The sequence below is a fragment of the Cucumis sativus genome, chromosome 7, assembly GCF_000004075.3.
Source record: "Cucumis sativus cultivar 9930 chromosome 7, Cucumber_9930_V3, whole genome shotgun sequence".
In the NCBI taxonomy this organism is placed as follows: domain Eukaryota; kingdom Viridiplantae; phylum Streptophyta; class Magnoliopsida; order Cucurbitales; family Cucurbitaceae; genus Cucumis; species Cucumis sativus.
This window is the reverse complement of record NC_026661.2, coordinates 21,056,804-21,072,789: the sequence shown is the minus strand read 5'-3', so window position 1 is coordinate 21,072,789 and position 15,986 is coordinate 21,056,804. Positions and strand designations below refer to the sequence as shown.

Below are 15,986 nucleotides of genomic sequence, written 5' to 3'. Positions count from 1 at the left end.
TTAACCGCCGACTCAAAGCGCTTCTTGCCCAGACAGCGCCAGCTAAATTCAACTCCCTTTCACTCTATTATTATTTTCAAAAGTTCTTCACAACAAAACACTTTTCTTTTATTCATTTTTAAATTTTTAAAAAAACACCCATATATATTAATAATAATTAATTTAACTTTGCAAAAATCTAGACAGCGATCTCATCACCAAGATGGCCCCTTTTTATAGGAATGTCCACAACTCACACAAAAGAAAAAAAACCCCATCTCTCTATCTCTCTCTCTCCACTCTCTTCTTCTTTCACTCTAAAAAAAGTCCAAATCCAAAATCTAAAACACCAGATTTTGGGCAATGGATCAGCAAAACTCTGCAACAATGCAGAGTCTAAACACAGAATTACAGCAACAACAACAACAGCGAGATGAAGAAGAAGAAGAAGAAGAAGCCATTTCCAAATCTTCTAAAAAAGGCGGTCTTCTTACTATGCCGTTCATCATAGGTAGGAACAGTACACATATACATACGTAGGATACTCGATATACAATTCAATTACTGTATTCATTTTGTTTTGTTTATTATTATTATGAACTACTGGATTTGCAGTTAACGAATCATTGGAGAAGGTGGGGAGTTACGGATTAATGCCAAACATGATATTGTATTTAATGAAGGATTACAATTTGGGGTTTGCTAAAGGAAACAATATCCTGTTTTTTTGGTCTGCTGCTATCAATTTCATGCCTCTTCTTGGTGCCTTTCTCGCTGATTCTTATCTGGGTCGTTTCCTCACTATTGGCTTTGGCTCCATTGCTACTTTCTTGGTATTTCTCTCTCTCTCTTTTATTTATTTCTTTGTTCTTCATTTCTGGCCCTTCTTCTTCTCTCTTCTCATCAATTTCTAGCGTTGAAAACTATGGAATTTCGATCTTGCAATTAATTAAATTTTGAACTTTTTCTTTGAAATTCGAGATGGGTTTTCTTCGCATACTACAATGATGAAAATTACACTTACTGTATAAATTTTATTATTAATATAAGTTTGAAGATTATTAATTTTTATATTTGAGGATATGTGATTTGTCAAAAAGAAAAGAAAAAGAGAAAGAAAGGGTTGCTTTTGAGAAGTGAGAAGTAAGTGTGTGTATTGGTTATAGGTATTGAGAAATAAAGGTGTCAGTGATGAGATGGAATAAGCACTTTACTGTTTGTTTATGTCTCTCTTCTTTCATTCATCAAATAATGCACAGTTTTTTTTTTTTTTTTTTCCTTTTATTAATTTTGTATAGTTCATTATTGTTTTGGTGAGGGTTTTTAATTCTTGTTATTATTATTATTTTCCAATTATTTTCCGCTATACTTCCATTTTAGTATTAGAGTATTGATGGGGTTGTTTGAATTGGGTTTACACATTTTTAGATCTTAATTAATTAAGCTCATTTAGGTTGTTGAGAGCATTTAATCATACTTTCTTCTTAAGGAAATATTGTAATCTTAATTCATATGTAAATATAGCATTTCATGGACTTCCAAATTCTTCCTTTATTAAGTCTTTTAGAGATTAAATAATAATTAAGGAATTGTCAAAATTATATTAAAAATCTCATAATTAAGCAATAAATATATGTATTTCAATATCTATTTTAGACTAACTATGAACCAACCCTACTTGTGTTTTGATCAAAGTATGTTAAAATAAGTGGGTCATGAAAATTTAAATCTTAAAATTTGAAGTACGAATACTACGTTGATTAGTGTTAAATTGTATTTAATTTGACATTAAACATGTTTTAGATAATTTACCTTTCAATTATTGACCTAAAGTATTTACGAATATAGCCTTATAACAAAATTCTAATAAATTTTGTTTTTCTATTTTTAAATTTAGAAAATGGAAACAAATATAAAACATTTGATTTTGTTTCATTTGGATGATAATAAAAACTAAAAATAATTTTAAAGCTGCATTTACGTCGTCGTTTTGTTATTTCTATGTCTCCGGCAGGGCATGTTACTTCTATGGCTAACGGCGATGGTTCCATCGACGAAACCACCCGCGTGCGATCAGCTCCACCCGGAAACCTGCCGATCTCCAACGGCGGCCCAAATGGCCCTTCTGGCTGTCGCATTGACCCTCATGTCCATTGGAGCTGGCGGCGTTCGACCCTGCACTCTAGCTTTCGGCGCCGATCAAATCGACCGGCGGGATAATCCGAACAACAAAAGAATGCTGGAGAGATTCTTCGGGTGGTACTACGCATCGGCTTCATTTTCAGTTCTAATCGCATTGACTGGAATCGTTTACATCCAAGATCACGTTGGTTGGAAAGTGGGATTTGGAGTTCCGGCGGGTCTTATGCTTTTCGCCACCGTTCTGTTCTTTGCAGCTTCATCGATTTATGTGAAACAGAAGGCCACCAAGAGCTTGTTTAGTAGCTTCGCGCAAGTCGTCGTCGCCGCCTTTAAGAACCGAAAGTTCCCATTACCGACGTCGCCGGCGTCTACTAAGTGGTTTTATCATAAAGATTCTCTTTTCACTCAACCCTCCGATAAGCTCAGGTATTCATTTTTAAATTTGGGTCCTAATTATTTTAAAGAAAACTAGCCCCTAATTTTAAACATTAGAATTTTAACCTTAGTTCTTTTTTTAGCAAACAAGTTGATTTTAAAAGTTTCATTATTGAATTGAAAAGGTGATTTTGTTTGAAGCATTATTGATTTGATGGGCAATAAAGTAAATAAACACTTTTATTAAAAAAAAGTATTGTTAAGAAGCTAAGATTATTATTATATAAGACTATGTAATGTGGGTGTTGTTGTCAATGACAATTAATGTTAAGCATGTGTTCTTATATTTGTTAGTTATTTTTTAATCTTTCTCTAAAGTCTAAAGTGGTATCACTTTTGTGTGGAAGTGCTTCCTATGCTTTTAGAAGTATAATATATGTGATTTCTTAATTATGAAACTTAATTTGATTGGTCCTTTTTCTTAAAAGTTCTCTTTTTTAAAATAATAATAATTTATATATATATATATATATATATATATGAATTAGGTTTATGTTTATGTTTCTTTTTAAATCTTCCAAAGTAATATCCATATTTAGACACACATATTATTAAAGGTGTAGTCTTTTCAACATTCAAAAAACCATGTTTGACTCATTTTTCAATTACTATCTTCTTTTCAAACTTTTTATTCAACACCATCATTTAATATATCTATATCTATATATATATTATTTGAAATAACAAAGTTTTATTGTTATAAATAAAATGAAAAAATTGAAATAATTTAACAAAATATTATTTTATTATATTTTGTAAATTTATTGTTATAAATAAAATGAAAAAATTGAAATAATTTAACAAAATATTATTTTATTATATTTTGTAAATAGTTTCTAATTTTTCGAATAGTATATTCATCGAAATTTAAATTTTAAGTCTCAAAATTTACTAACATTTTTTTATCAATGTTAAGATTTTACCGTAGAATTTAATATATTAATTTTAGAGAGTAAATTTAAGATCCGAGAAATGTGAAACTAAAATGAGAGAATTCATATAAGAAAAAGTATTATAAGTTAAGTAGAATTTAAAGGTTATGTGAATATGACGATGGATTGAGTGTATAACCTAAACTTTAATGTTTGTATTAATTAATTTTTAACACTAATGTGATGTTTGAATTTGAAAATGCTTTATGTAGGTTTTTGAACAAAGCATGTGTAGTGAAGAATCCTGAGCAAGACATCGCCGGTGACGGAACGGCGGCAGATCCATGGAGTTTATGCACAGTAGAGCAAGTAGAAGAACTCAAGACCCTAATCAAAGTAATCCCCATCTGGTCCACCGGCGTAATGATGTCCATTAACATCAGCCAAAGCTCTTTCCCTCTTCTTCAAGCCAAATCCATGGACCGTCACATCTCTTCCACTTTCCAAATCCCCGCCGGTTCCTTCGGCACCTTCGTCATCATTACCATCGTCATCTGGGTCATCCTCTACGACCGCGCTATTCTCCCTCTCGCCTCCAAAATCCGCGGGAAACCAGTTCATTTCGGCGTCAAATCTAGAATGGGCGCCGGTCTAATCTGCTCCGCCATGTCCATGGCCCTCTCTGCCATCGTCGAAAACATCCGCCGCAGAAAAGCCATTGCACAAGGAATCGTGGATGATCTGGACGCCGTTGTCGACATGTCGGCTCTGTGGCTAATTCCACAACATTGCTTGAATGGATTAGCGGAAGCCCTGAATGCGATCGGGCAAACAGAGTTTTATTACTCTGAGTTTCCGAAGACGATGTCGAGCGTTGCTTCATCGTTGTTTGGATTGGGAATGGCTGTGGCGAACTTGTTGGCGAGTGCGATTATGAGTACTGTGGATAATGTTACTTCCAAGGGTGGAAAAGAGAGTTGGGTTTCGAAGAACATAAACAAAGGGCATTTCGAGAAATATTATTGGCTGCTTGCAATTTTGAGTGTTATCAATGTGTTGTACTATGTTGTGTGTAGTTGGGCATATGGACCGAGTGTGGATCAGAGAAGAACTGCCATGGATGATGGAAAGATAAGCTCGAATGAGGACGAATTGTCAATGTTGGATGCTAGGGTTAAGGAAGAAGAAGGAGAGTTGCATAAGGTCAAGGAATTGGAGGCTTGAATATGGAGTTTGTGTGTTTATGTATATTTGTTTGATCAAACAGCCAAAAAGGGCATATTCACATATTTATATATTTATATGTATGTATTATTTATGTATAATCCTAAGTTTGCATTTGCATATTCTATAATTTAATTCTATCTTCTAAGTTACCTTTGAGTTTTTGTACGGATGACACAAACGAGAAGAGGGAATGAGTTTTGTTCAACTTTCTAGTGAACTCTGTCCTTGCAAAATGGGCTCTTTTGAACTCTCTTACGAGTGGTCTCGCTCTACAACACAAATCGATTGCCATTATTTAGTTCCCAACTCACTCCAAAATCAACAACTTTCTTATTAGAAAGCTGTTTGTTTCTTCACTTAATTAATTGCTTGACAGCACCAACTATACTACATACTGCTACTATGAACAAATGTCTATGTTTCACTTTTCATCACCAATAGATCCAATAGCTTTTTATTTGGTGACCTGCAGTTCAAGAGAAGTTTTTATTCGAATGAAAAATGGGAAGCAATGGCGTTGAAGATGCAATCCACCTTTCCTCCCATGGCGTTCCAAGGCAGTGAGTCCATCAACAGTAACATGAACAATAACTAGAAAAAAAGAATTGTCATAGTATTACTATTAATGTATCAGCCAGCCTTAACAACGTATTTACTAAAAATTCCTCTCTGGATTATACCTTGAATGGAGCAAAGTTGTCTTTAGCCCATGTGGGGAGTTCATTTGAGCTCATAGTAGGCTTGGAGTCATCAGGCGTCAGTCATTTTTGTGTTATGCTGAAGCATAATAATTGCACAAACACGTTCTCCATAGTCTTTGTCTGGTAATCCCAACACACAACATTCTATGACAGACAGAAGCTGCACAAAGTGATTTGGCTGGTGGTCATTTCATGTTCTTTATTCTTCCTTTTTTTGTAGTAGGTGTGGAGGTTGTCTTTCACTTTCCTTGAGAGTGTGTGTGTGTGTGTGAGAGAGAGAGAGTACAAAGGACAACAATGAGGTAACCTGCAAAACCACGGATTCAATCTTTAACACTTGATAATTTATTTCCCCCCGACTACCTAAAACATGAGGGAGAGAACGTACAACGCATGAAATGGATTTTTTTTTATCATTACAGGTCATTTGGCCTACTTAGTGAAGTTAATAAGTTAGTAAGTTAGTGTTTGAGGTGTAGATTTGTAAGACGAGACTCCTTAGTAAATGTGAAAAGTAGATTAAGCGAGGAAGATGACTTTACTCGATAAATGTGAAAAGTATAAAAAGATAGAAAGATGAAATTACTCGATAAATGTGCAAATTGCAATAATAAAGTTGAGTTATTTGCACTAAGTTAAGAAGTTGGTGGACCAATCGACCTTTTAACTTATCATAAAAAAGAGAAGAGAAAAAGCAAGGAAAGATATGGCTGGAGTAGTTATATAACTATAGTCATGTAAGGAAGGAGTATAAAAAGAATAGTGGATCCTTGATGAGTTAATGGCAGGTGGGGTACTTCCAACTTCCAAGTTATCTTGTTATTGGCTGAATACTTGGCCTCTGAATTCCTTGTGTTACCCACTTTGGGTATGTTTATATCTCAAAACATACAAATTTACATGTCAATTCTATTACCTATTGTCACTTGTTGAGTAGGGGACGCGTAACACCAAACTAGGAGGGTTTTGATCAAATGTACGAAAATATGCACATAATAGCTGACAAGAACATGAAGCTCAAAATGTAAATGTTTTCAAACATGATGTGAGCATCCAAACACATCACTGAAATGCTTTGTTAACAACTTCTAGCTGTCAGATGCATGTACCACTGTACTGGCAAAGAATAGAAACACCGGGGGGATCCCGCGACATTATCATGCCCGACAAAGAATAAGACGACATGTTTTATTCAACAGGGTAGAAGATAATGCTATTGTCTAATTAATTACTTCATCACATGCTCAGACCAGTAAACATGTCATCTGATAAACATGTCATGAAAGTGAAGAATACAAAGAGTTAACAAGCATTGGTAAGATTACACAGTAGAGCAACCAATTTATGAACTATGAACTAGAATCATAGCGTATTGGCAAAGCACCTGAAGAAGCAGGCATCTTACAAAATGGAAGTATAAGCATTTGTATTTTAGTGGTACCTTACGTCCTATTATGACTTAGTAACCATCCTCATCGAGTATAACAGTATCCCAGGTCTTGAAGAAACCGCCATCAACAAACAATTCATTGGAAACCTACAGAAAGAAAATCATTGGATTAATTTGAATACATAACAATCCCCTGTTCTCTTTTCCTCTTTAGTTAAGGTACAGTTGTGGGTAGAAGATTTAAAGTTAGAACAGAAGTTTCAAACTAATTGAAATTTATCAGTTGAACTGTTCAGTTTTTTCCCTTTATTGTTCAATGACTTGTAGGGGACGGATTTGAACCTCTAAAGTCTCGGTCGAGGGGTTAAGGGTATATGTTACCAATTAAGTCATGTTTAAGTGATTCATTTTTCAGTTCTTTAATTAGTAAAGATGTCTAATGTGTAAGGTGTCGATCCTATTAACATTACCTATATACCCTAACTAGTTTTCTCAAATCTACCTCCCTCAGGAAGCTTCCAATATTCATTTAACATTGGAGGAATTTATAAGACCTCTAGCTAGGGAGAAACTTTACTTTTTGTAGAATTTTTAATGTGAAATTTTTGGGAGAGAGCAGCCCGTTTGTTAGGTATCACAATACATATTTCTATCATTTAAGTATTTTTGTGTTATTTTGTTGTCCTTGAGAGTTCTGTTTGAATCATTACTACTCCCACATCTGCAACAGTATTAGCCTAACATATGTTAGACGTGTAAAAGAAAGCTGAAAAGATACAGATGAAGTATGTGTCTAAGATTTAATGTTTAGTAGATCTTTTAATATGGCTTTACAAGGATGGCAAAAAGTTTCATCTCATTTACCAGATGCACAGGTTAACCAACACCCGTTTTAAAGCCTTATTACAATGCACAAAAAACGGGCAATTGACTGAATTATCTGCAAAAACTAACCATTTGTCTCATCTTCATGGCAATCAATCAATCGAGTCCTCCAAACAGTCCCTTGGGCTGGAGCAAATTATATACTTCCACCAGAACTAGTATTTGATATGGGCTGGCTTGATACTTGGTTGGACCAGAGACGTTGGGTTAAGCAGATTTTCATTGCAAGTTTGTATGTAGGCCAACAGAGAACTTGGCTTGATACTTGGTTGCACCTGAGAATTTTACTTGATCGGATTGTGCATTGTCACCATAACTAGTACGCAGGTTAATTGCAGCTTGATACATGTCTAGACCTGTGAATACGGAGTTGATCAGAAATGGATATTTTCACTACAGCTAAAATCCATCTGATACTAAGCAAAGAAGTATCTACTCCAAGATGAACATGCAATGTTGTGTTTGATAACTGTTGTACCTTGAATTTTTCAAGATCGAAGTCCTCCCTATTCCATTCCTATCATTGCATTCACCAACCATGAAAACAAAAGAAATAAAACAAAGTTGAAGAGCTATGTCAACAAAAGTTCAGCATCACTGAGGGTGGAGAGAGACAACTTGCAACAGTCTGCTTCCCCACAAACTGCAAAAAGCACGCATAACTGCTCTACATGGTTTCTTAAATTAAGGAAGATTTGGCCATCAAAACACTTTGGTTGTTTCCTTCAGAAAAGCCATGATTGTTTCCATCAGAAAAGCTAACAAACCTGACTAGGTGCAATTTGAAAGGTGCAAGTTCACATTTACGCCATTACTCGGTAACATTTTTTAGCAGAACTATCCATAAATTGATCATTGAGTACAAAACACAAAATTGCAACGATTCACAGGAGAAAAACCAAATAAATCTCACTTGATGCAGATTTTTATATTTTTAATCTAATTTATAGATCTTCAACATACTCCGAAACTATTTGAACTACTATTCGAGATAAGCAATAGGGAGTAGTTGCCTCATGCCAACTCCATCAAGAGGAAGTGACTCTCGGAGGAAGTGAAGGTGAGAGAAAATCTAACAAGGTTTTGCTTCTCTTTAGGGGTCAATAGAACACCCCTGACTGGATTTAAAGCCATGTTGTGAACGTTAGGTTTTTGCTTGTGCTTACTATAAGCCTTCCTGCAGCAGCACCAGCCACTAACACCTATATCAAAAGTAACATATTTGAAACAAGAATTAGAAGAAATGGCTGACCGGTGATAGCCATATTGGTGCAGAAGGTCAAACTTTGGGGTATAAAGGATTGTCTCCCCGTATTGCAACCATCCATTGAAACTTAGAACAGAAAGTGGAGGATTGGTGGCTCAAAGAATTAATGTCAATTGCCCACATTGAAAAGTTAACAAACTTTGGATTGAGATGGTTTTGCAAGAGGGAGAGGCAGAGATAGAGAGATTAAACCTCAGGTGACGCAGTAGGTAGAGAGATGAAGTGAATCTACTGCTGAAGAAGAAAAGAGAGTATAATTAATCTGTTGCTCCCGCCTCGCCGGCAGGCGGCAATGTTTGTGTTTGTTTGGTAAATTAAATTTAAATTAAGAACAATAATAAACTTATTATTTCAATTATCTTACACTAATCACAATGCCAACCACAGTTAACGTAAATAAATATAAATTATTAGCTTTTTCTAAACTTGAATGGAACAAAAAATAAGAACAAACCGACTCAATCAAGCCACTTAGATCAGTGGATTGACTGGCTCGAGTTTCGGTTTAGTGACTAAGACGAAAAAAAAGATGGGAAAGTTTGCATTCACTAGGATCGAATCATGCAAAGGCACCTACACTTCAACTTGTCCAACACAACTTTTAACAAATCTAGTGATTTTATTATATATGTTTTAGCAACCAGTTCGGTTTTTCACATATTTTTTCTCACAAAACCTGAACCCAGCCAAATCTTCTCAACTCGACACATTTTCAACCCGAAACCACCAAGTCGACCGATTTCAGCCCAAACTGACAAACGATTTTGGTTGGTTAGAGCAGTTTTTCTTTATACTCCTAGTTTGTATTACAAACCAAATCCGGAAAGGTCAATCAAAACATAGATTTTGAATTACAAACCCATTACATTACGAGTATCCAACGTCTTCTAAATCCTAACAAAGTGTTGAAATTTTGAAACATAAACATAGACCAGAGAGATTGAAGATTTGGGATTGCACTGCATTGATGAACAAAACACCAACCTTGATTAAAAAATTCACACTTGACTGTTGAATACAACCCCGGGACCAACCCTCTTTCATCATCATTACTTTGTAAAAAAGAATGGAATATAATGAAGATTGGTCCAAATCGGCCAATTTTACTGTCCAAATACATCTAATATTGACTTGTTGATTATCTGCAAAAGCTCTTCCCTGCAGTGAAAAAGACACACAAGTCAGTTCAAATTTGTTCACGACATTTTACAGCAAGCTAAAGACAGCAAAAATGTCGAAAACACTTCATATATAAACCAAATGAAGAAAACTACTCAATTTTGCTTTACCGATTTGGCTTGAACAGGAGGTAGCGATACACGAACCACTGGAATCGATTGTAGAAAACAAAAACATTGGTCAGTAATGGAAGTTGTAAGGAGAGAAAGCGATGGCTTTAAAGAAGTTACTGATATTATGTTGTGACTTACCCAAGAAACCAGTGCTCCTATGAATTCTAATACACCTGGAAGCAGTGGTAGCTTGTCGATGGCCTACAAGCAGCAAATGAGAATAAACAAGTTTATGAGATGAAGATGAAAGGAACAAAACATGAGGAATCACTGACATGGTTGAAAATTCCACGTGCTATGTGATTATCTTGTCTCTCATTTGTCCAAATAGGTCATTGTTTTTAGATTACCGTAACAACATTTGTTGCTGTCCATGCAGTTGCTACAGCTGCAAATCCCAGGCCGAAAAGCGCCAATCGGTCTTCAGGTTGATCCCACTGTTCCAAGTTAACCAGAAACATATACGCTTAAAATATCATTTCTGTTCTATTTGTAGTCTATATTTAATCTATAGAACCTTCAATCAAATATTAAAAGCTAGTCTTTAATGTTAGTCCATTGTAAACAATTTTTCAAAAAAGAAAAGAAGTTTTAATTAACCTTCCCTTTGTAGATTTTAGAAACATATTTACAGTGTCATTGCTAGCATGAAAGTTATTATAATTATTATTTTATGCGTTTTAACTATAAGTGGAACTAATGTGATTCAAACTACGGACTTCTTTGGTTGATTATGCTTTGGTTGGCATTTTTATTGATTAAATTAGGACACCCAAAACAAACTAAATACACATAAGATTAAGGTAAAATTTGTCATCCATAGAATGCATGAAAGAGGGAAAAAGAAATGAAGTGCTTACAACATTTCGAACAGACTTAACAATATCAAGGGAAGTAGAAGACTCAGAGCTGCCTCCAACAGCCTTTACAACCACATTGCCCGAACGTCCATCTGCAATTTTGAACCTTTGATAAACTATTTACTAACAGGAAGTAGTATGATGAACAAGATATGGAGAACTCCAATTAGTTACATACAGTTACACAGAGGTGCCATTCCAAAATATTGCCTACAATAGATGGCTAGGAAGCAGGGAATTATATTTAGCAGATTTTAAGCATAATCTTGAAATTTTTATATAAAGAAACTATAACAATTTGAATGCAAATTTCCAAACATTTCACAATAACTTATTTCTTTTCCCTTTTACATCTCCGACTCTATGATTGTCCGGACCAACTTGTACAGACTTTGACTATTCTAATGAAACAATTGTTTGACCAAACTACATTTTGTTGCAAAGGAAACTTATAGAATGTTAAGTGATAGATGACTACTATAACTTGAACTCACTTCTTCTAAACTTTTTTCTTATTTACATGGGCCACGATGGACCACTAGAATAATTTGTGGTGCTTTATCCAATTTGCAAAGTTGAAGCACCCTTTCTCTCAGTTTAGCTTATCCTTTTTAGTCAGTAATTGACACACTCTTGTAATCACCTTTAGCTGTTTGGGGTTCTCCCCTAATTTCATTCATCAATGAAATATTTCTTTTACCAAAAAGGGGTCTCAGTACCCTACCAACCACCCGAAGCTGTGACGAGAAACTCCTACTCCCTACAATTGTCTGCTGTAAACAGACCTAAAAGGATTGTGCAAGCGAGTTGTTGTGTGATAAGTTGTGAATGTTAGTGTATGGAAACAAGCTAGCACCTACAATTGAGGTGCACAGGTTACCACTTTTGTTTAATGACAATAAAATACCAGTGCTGATTCCTATCATCCTGAAAATTGAATTCAAGTCTAAAAGGAAGTTCCATAGGTTTCTTCTATGAAGAAATGGTGCAAGAAATGTGAAGCTTCCAAGTGTAGGTGAGGATTATATACCAATACAGATATTTCTATCTTCAATATCAACAATCAGTTGTGCAAAATCTCTAAATTTGACGATTCTAAAGTTCCAAACCAATAAACAGATACCCTCTTCATCTCCACATCCTCTAGGCCATGTCTTAAAAGAGTAACAATCAACATTTTCTAGCACAACTACAAACCTCATTTCTCACTAAGGCCTAAACTCCTGCTATAATAGCTTTCAAGCATCAAATCGAAATAACCCCTTCAGTTCAAAATTCAAACCAATGCACAGTAGTTATAAGAAATGCAGCTCAAATAAACACGATCGAACAGACATCAATTACAACGGTGGATAAATTCAACAATATGATCGGATAGATTGGAGTGACAAACTTACTTGCAGTGGAGAAAACAGAGAGCTTCTGAGAAATGTTGAGAATAGTAAAGCTTTTGCGAGGCGCCAACAATGGCGGAGGTAGAGTAGCAACAATGGAAGCCATGATTAGTGAGTTGAAGGTGAGATCAATGAAATTTGAGCTCAAATTTAGACACCCAAATCAAAAATTAAGTCGAAAATTTGGAATTAATTGGAATTCCTGGCCTTGGATTGATGAACCTCTTGAAAGATAAGGCGTTGGGGGTTTCTTGCTCAGTCTCCACCACAAGATTTGATTTTTAGGTTTTTTTTTTTCCTTCTAAATTTTGGAGTGATTGTAAAATATAAAATTAAGACCTAAATGAGTATTTTAGTGAACAAAATTTATATAATCTAAAGTCTTAACCTAATTCAAATATACTAAAACTAAAATATTATATAACCATTGATAGTAAAAAATTCAAAATTTAGAATCCAAATTAAATATATAAAATCTAAATATTTTTAGAATTTAATCTCTATAATTTATTTATTTTTAAATATAGTTTTATATTTAAAAGATGGGTTAAATTATTAATTTAATCCTTTAGAGAAAGTTAGAATTTAATTTCTATAGTTTAATAAAATCTCACATATATATATTGGTTTGAAAAAGCTTGGTAAGAAGAATTTTGTAATTTAATCTAAAAAATTATATAATTATTTTTGAAACATTATATAATTGTTATCAAATAGATTCAAAGTTTAATAATATGAATATGATATAGATACTAAATATATGAATAAAAACACTTTAATTTCTAAACTTTCACGAAAGTAACAGTTTCATCGTGAACTTTAGCTGGCAACAATTTAGTTTATGCATTTTTTAATTTATGACATCTAATTAGTAATTAAACTTTAATAAATAACAAATTAGTTAAGAGTTTATATACAACATGTCACAATTTAGACTATATAACAATATCGTTAAACCATAATATAAACATGAGAAACTCACACATGCTCGCTCTTAAGTACTTTTCATATCGACTCCTCTAGTCCTGACATGTCACGAGAGAAGTTGAACTACAAACTTTCTCTCACAATATACAGTAATTTATAAGTCTTCTGTCTTTTGACTCTCGTCATTTAAGATATAAAAATAGGTGTGGCTCTCAAAGTTGCAAATGGTTAATAGTAAGCTCGAACTTTATCACCCTATCTTGAACTTTTCTCGATCCTTAAAGAGACTCGGGCATTGTTGTGTATATATGTGACACACACACACATATATATATATTATCACTTAAAAAGGCTGCGTGGCTTATTCATCTCCATATTAAATATTAATATTGTTGTCATTCCTGAAATACCCTTATTATCGTACTTTTATGTCCTTTTCGGTCCCCTCCTTTAGATTCCTTTGCCCTAATTTGTTTCTTATTCTTGAGAAAAATAGTATGATTGTTTGTGTTATGTTAATTTGCATTTAAAAACATGATACATATATTACACACACAACTTTTCTCTACCATTTAATTAAATTATAACAAAAATGCCTTTTTCTATGAAATATAATTTAATAATTAATGTGTATGTATACACAAGCATATACTTTATGTATAGCAGTGTATCAAGAATGTGCTTTGCATACATTTTCAAGAAAAATATTTGCATTCACGACCATTTTATTATATGTGTTTATGATATTATGTTATGTAGCACTTGCTCTCCTCAAATAATGACATTTTATATACCGTGTATAGTAAATATTTAATTACATCATATAGAACAATTTTGAAAACAAAAAAAGTCCACAATGAAAAATATCAAAAGTGTCCTAATTAACATTCAATTAATCAACAATAAGTGCAATACACGATCGTGTAGTTCTTTTTTAATGGTGAGAAAAAATGATTCAAATCTAACGATCGTTTACATTATATCAACACGATCGTGTAGTTCTTTTTAAACGATGAGAAAATAACCTCAAACTTAAACGATAATTGTGTTAACCATAGTAAATAGTTGTGTTGACAATGGTAAATGATCGTTTAAATCATGTCAAAACGATATTTAAATAATCTTGATATTCTCATACATGAGAAAGACAAAGTAGCTTCAAATAATATTGCTGACAATTGTGAAAATGAAATAAGATATTTAAAAAGAAGAATAAATCGATAAAGAAATAAATTCTAGAAAATGTGATGAATAAATGGAAAAAAAGAAAGAAAAAAGTGACGACGTGAAAAGTTATGAAAATATTTTATTTACTTAATAATTTTTTATTTATTACGCGAACCATAAATATTTTTAAATTTAGTTACGTTTACGTAAATTAACGTAATAATTTTCATTGAAAAAAAAAAGAAGAAGAGAAGCACGTGTTTATACACATGAACAAAAATAAACCAATAAAGATAGAGAAGGTGTCAAAGGGCGATTTGAAGGGCAAAGGAAATGCATAATAATATTAATAGAGAGAGCGACATGACGTGAGAGTGAGGCCCTCATCCCCCACTCTATGCTTTCTAATTTCATCCATTAATCCTCCACGATTAATTCCCCTTTCCCTTTTTCATTCTTAAAAACGTTCCTAAACTTATCCTCCCCTCTACCACAAATTTCAATAACGAAAACAACGTTCAATTTTCTCAATAATTGAATGTGATATAATCTTTACTATTTAGGTTGAGATGATCTATACCGTACAACAACTCAACTAAAGCTTTCAAAAAATAAATATCTCGCTTCCTTTATTCTCATTCGAAAATAATTAACATTTTCTTACCCAACAAAATAAAATATAAATGTTTTCTAAATTTTTCAAAGACTAAAAGTTACAATTTATTTTATAATAATACTCTCGTTTTTATCGGTTAACATTTATACGATTCATTGAACATTAAATTAAAATTTGTTATATATTATTAAGAAAAGAACAAAGTATAATTAAGGTTAAACTTTTTGTATCATATAATTAATCACACGTTAATCACTATTATTAGGAGGTTTATGCATTAGTTTCATAATTAGTACAAAAGAATGATGTTAAAAACATGCATCTAATTGCATTATTGTAATATTACAAAAATCATTTGATAGTGATGTAACAAAAATTAGTAATTCATTGTATTGGGTAATTTAATTATAATATAAAGTTTAATATTAGTTTGTTAAGTAATTTTCAAAATTGTACCCTCAAACAAAAAGGGGTTTTGTCCATAAATATATGTGGAAAAAAAAGGTATCAAATTTGTAAAAGTGAAAAAGTAGAAATTTGTGGCTATCATGTTTTCCCTTTTCAATTTTCCAAACTTTGGTTCAAAAAATATATTGTCACGTTTTTATTCATACTCAAAATTATTTTGATTAAACGACGTACGGCCAACAAAAAAATGTCCACAAACTTTTTAATTAATTTACATAAAAAATATCTCTAAACTTTTTATAGCAATCTTTTCACCAACCAAAATTTTTAACTGTTTCTATCGAAGAATAACAATAGCGATTTTGAACCATTTTCGAAAGTTTAATTTGAAGGCATTTTTTAAACATTTGAAAGAGTATTTTTT

At 33.1% G+C, this 15,986-nt stretch overlaps 2 protein-coding genes and 1 long non-coding RNA gene across 3 annotated transcripts; 1 reads left to right on the top strand and 2 right to left on the bottom strand.

Moving 5' to 3' along the window:
• Positions 1 to 224: 224 nt before the first annotated feature.
• LOC101218304 (protein NRT1/ PTR FAMILY 1.2) lies at positions 225 to 4,804 on the top strand. The gene is made up of 4 exons (XM_011661271.2): positions 225 to 490; positions 595 to 812; positions 1,994 to 2,547; positions 3,701 to 4,804. The coding sequence occupies exons 1-4, from the start codon at positions 343 to 345 to the stop codon at positions 4,650 to 4,652; spliced, it is 1,872 nt and encodes a 623-aa protein (XP_011659573.1). The 5' UTR covers positions 225 to 342; the 3' UTR covers positions 4,653 to 4,804.
• On the bottom strand, positions 4,732 to 8,100 carry LOC105436205. Its single transcript, XR_004218112.1, has 4 exons — positions 7,701 to 8,100; positions 6,798 to 6,893; positions 5,336 to 5,663; positions 4,732 to 5,246 (listed from the first exon to the last, which is right to left on the bottom strand). It is a non-coding gene; the product is annotated as an uncharacterized LOC105436205 (long non-coding RNA).
• Positions 8,101 to 9,497: 1,397 nt separating this feature from the next.
• Positions 9,498 to 12,803, bottom strand: LOC101219325 (protein CURVATURE THYLAKOID 1C, chloroplastic). Its single transcript, XM_004141715.3, has 6 exons — positions 12,448 to 12,803; positions 11,051 to 11,142; positions 10,541 to 10,627; positions 10,329 to 10,391; positions 10,188 to 10,225; positions 9,498 to 10,056 (listed from the first exon to the last, which is right to left on the bottom strand). Exons 1-6 carry the CDS (start codon positions 12,548 to 12,550, stop codon positions 10,002 to 10,004), a joined length of 438 nt encoding a protein of 145 aa, XP_004141763.1. The 5' UTR covers positions 12,551 to 12,803; the 3' UTR covers positions 9,498 to 10,001.
• Positions 12,804 to 15,986: the final 3,183 nt, after the last annotated feature.

What these genes read in the sequence shown, in the direction of transcription:
- LOC101218304 (XM_011661271.2), top strand. Translation starts at nt 343, where the DNA reads ATGGATCAGCAAAACTCTGCAACAATGCAGAGTCTAAACACAGAATTA. An exon ending in TACTATGCCGTTCATCATAG is followed by an intron (nt 491 to 594) that starts GTAGGAACAGTA and finishes CTGGATTTGCAG; the next exon opens with TTAACGAATCATTGGAGAAG. An exon ending in GCTCCATTGCTACTTTCTTG is followed by an intron (nt 813 to 1,993) that starts GTATTTCTCTCT and finishes TGTCTCCGGCAG; the next exon opens with GGCATGTTACTTCTATGGCT.
- LOC101219325 (XM_004141715.3), bottom strand. Translation starts at nt 12,550, where the DNA reads ATGGCTTCCATTGTTGCTACTCTACCTCCGCCATTGTTGGCGCCTCGC. An exon ending in CTCTGTTTTCTCCACTGCAA is followed by an intron (nt 11,143 to 12,447) that starts GTAAGTTTGTCA and finishes TCAAAATTGCAG; the next exon opens with ATGGACGTTCGGGCAATGTG. An exon ending in TTAAGTCTGTTCGAAATGTT is followed by an intron (nt 10,628 to 11,050) that starts GTAAGCACTTCA and finishes AACTTGGAACAG; the next exon opens with TGGGATCAACCTGAAGACCG.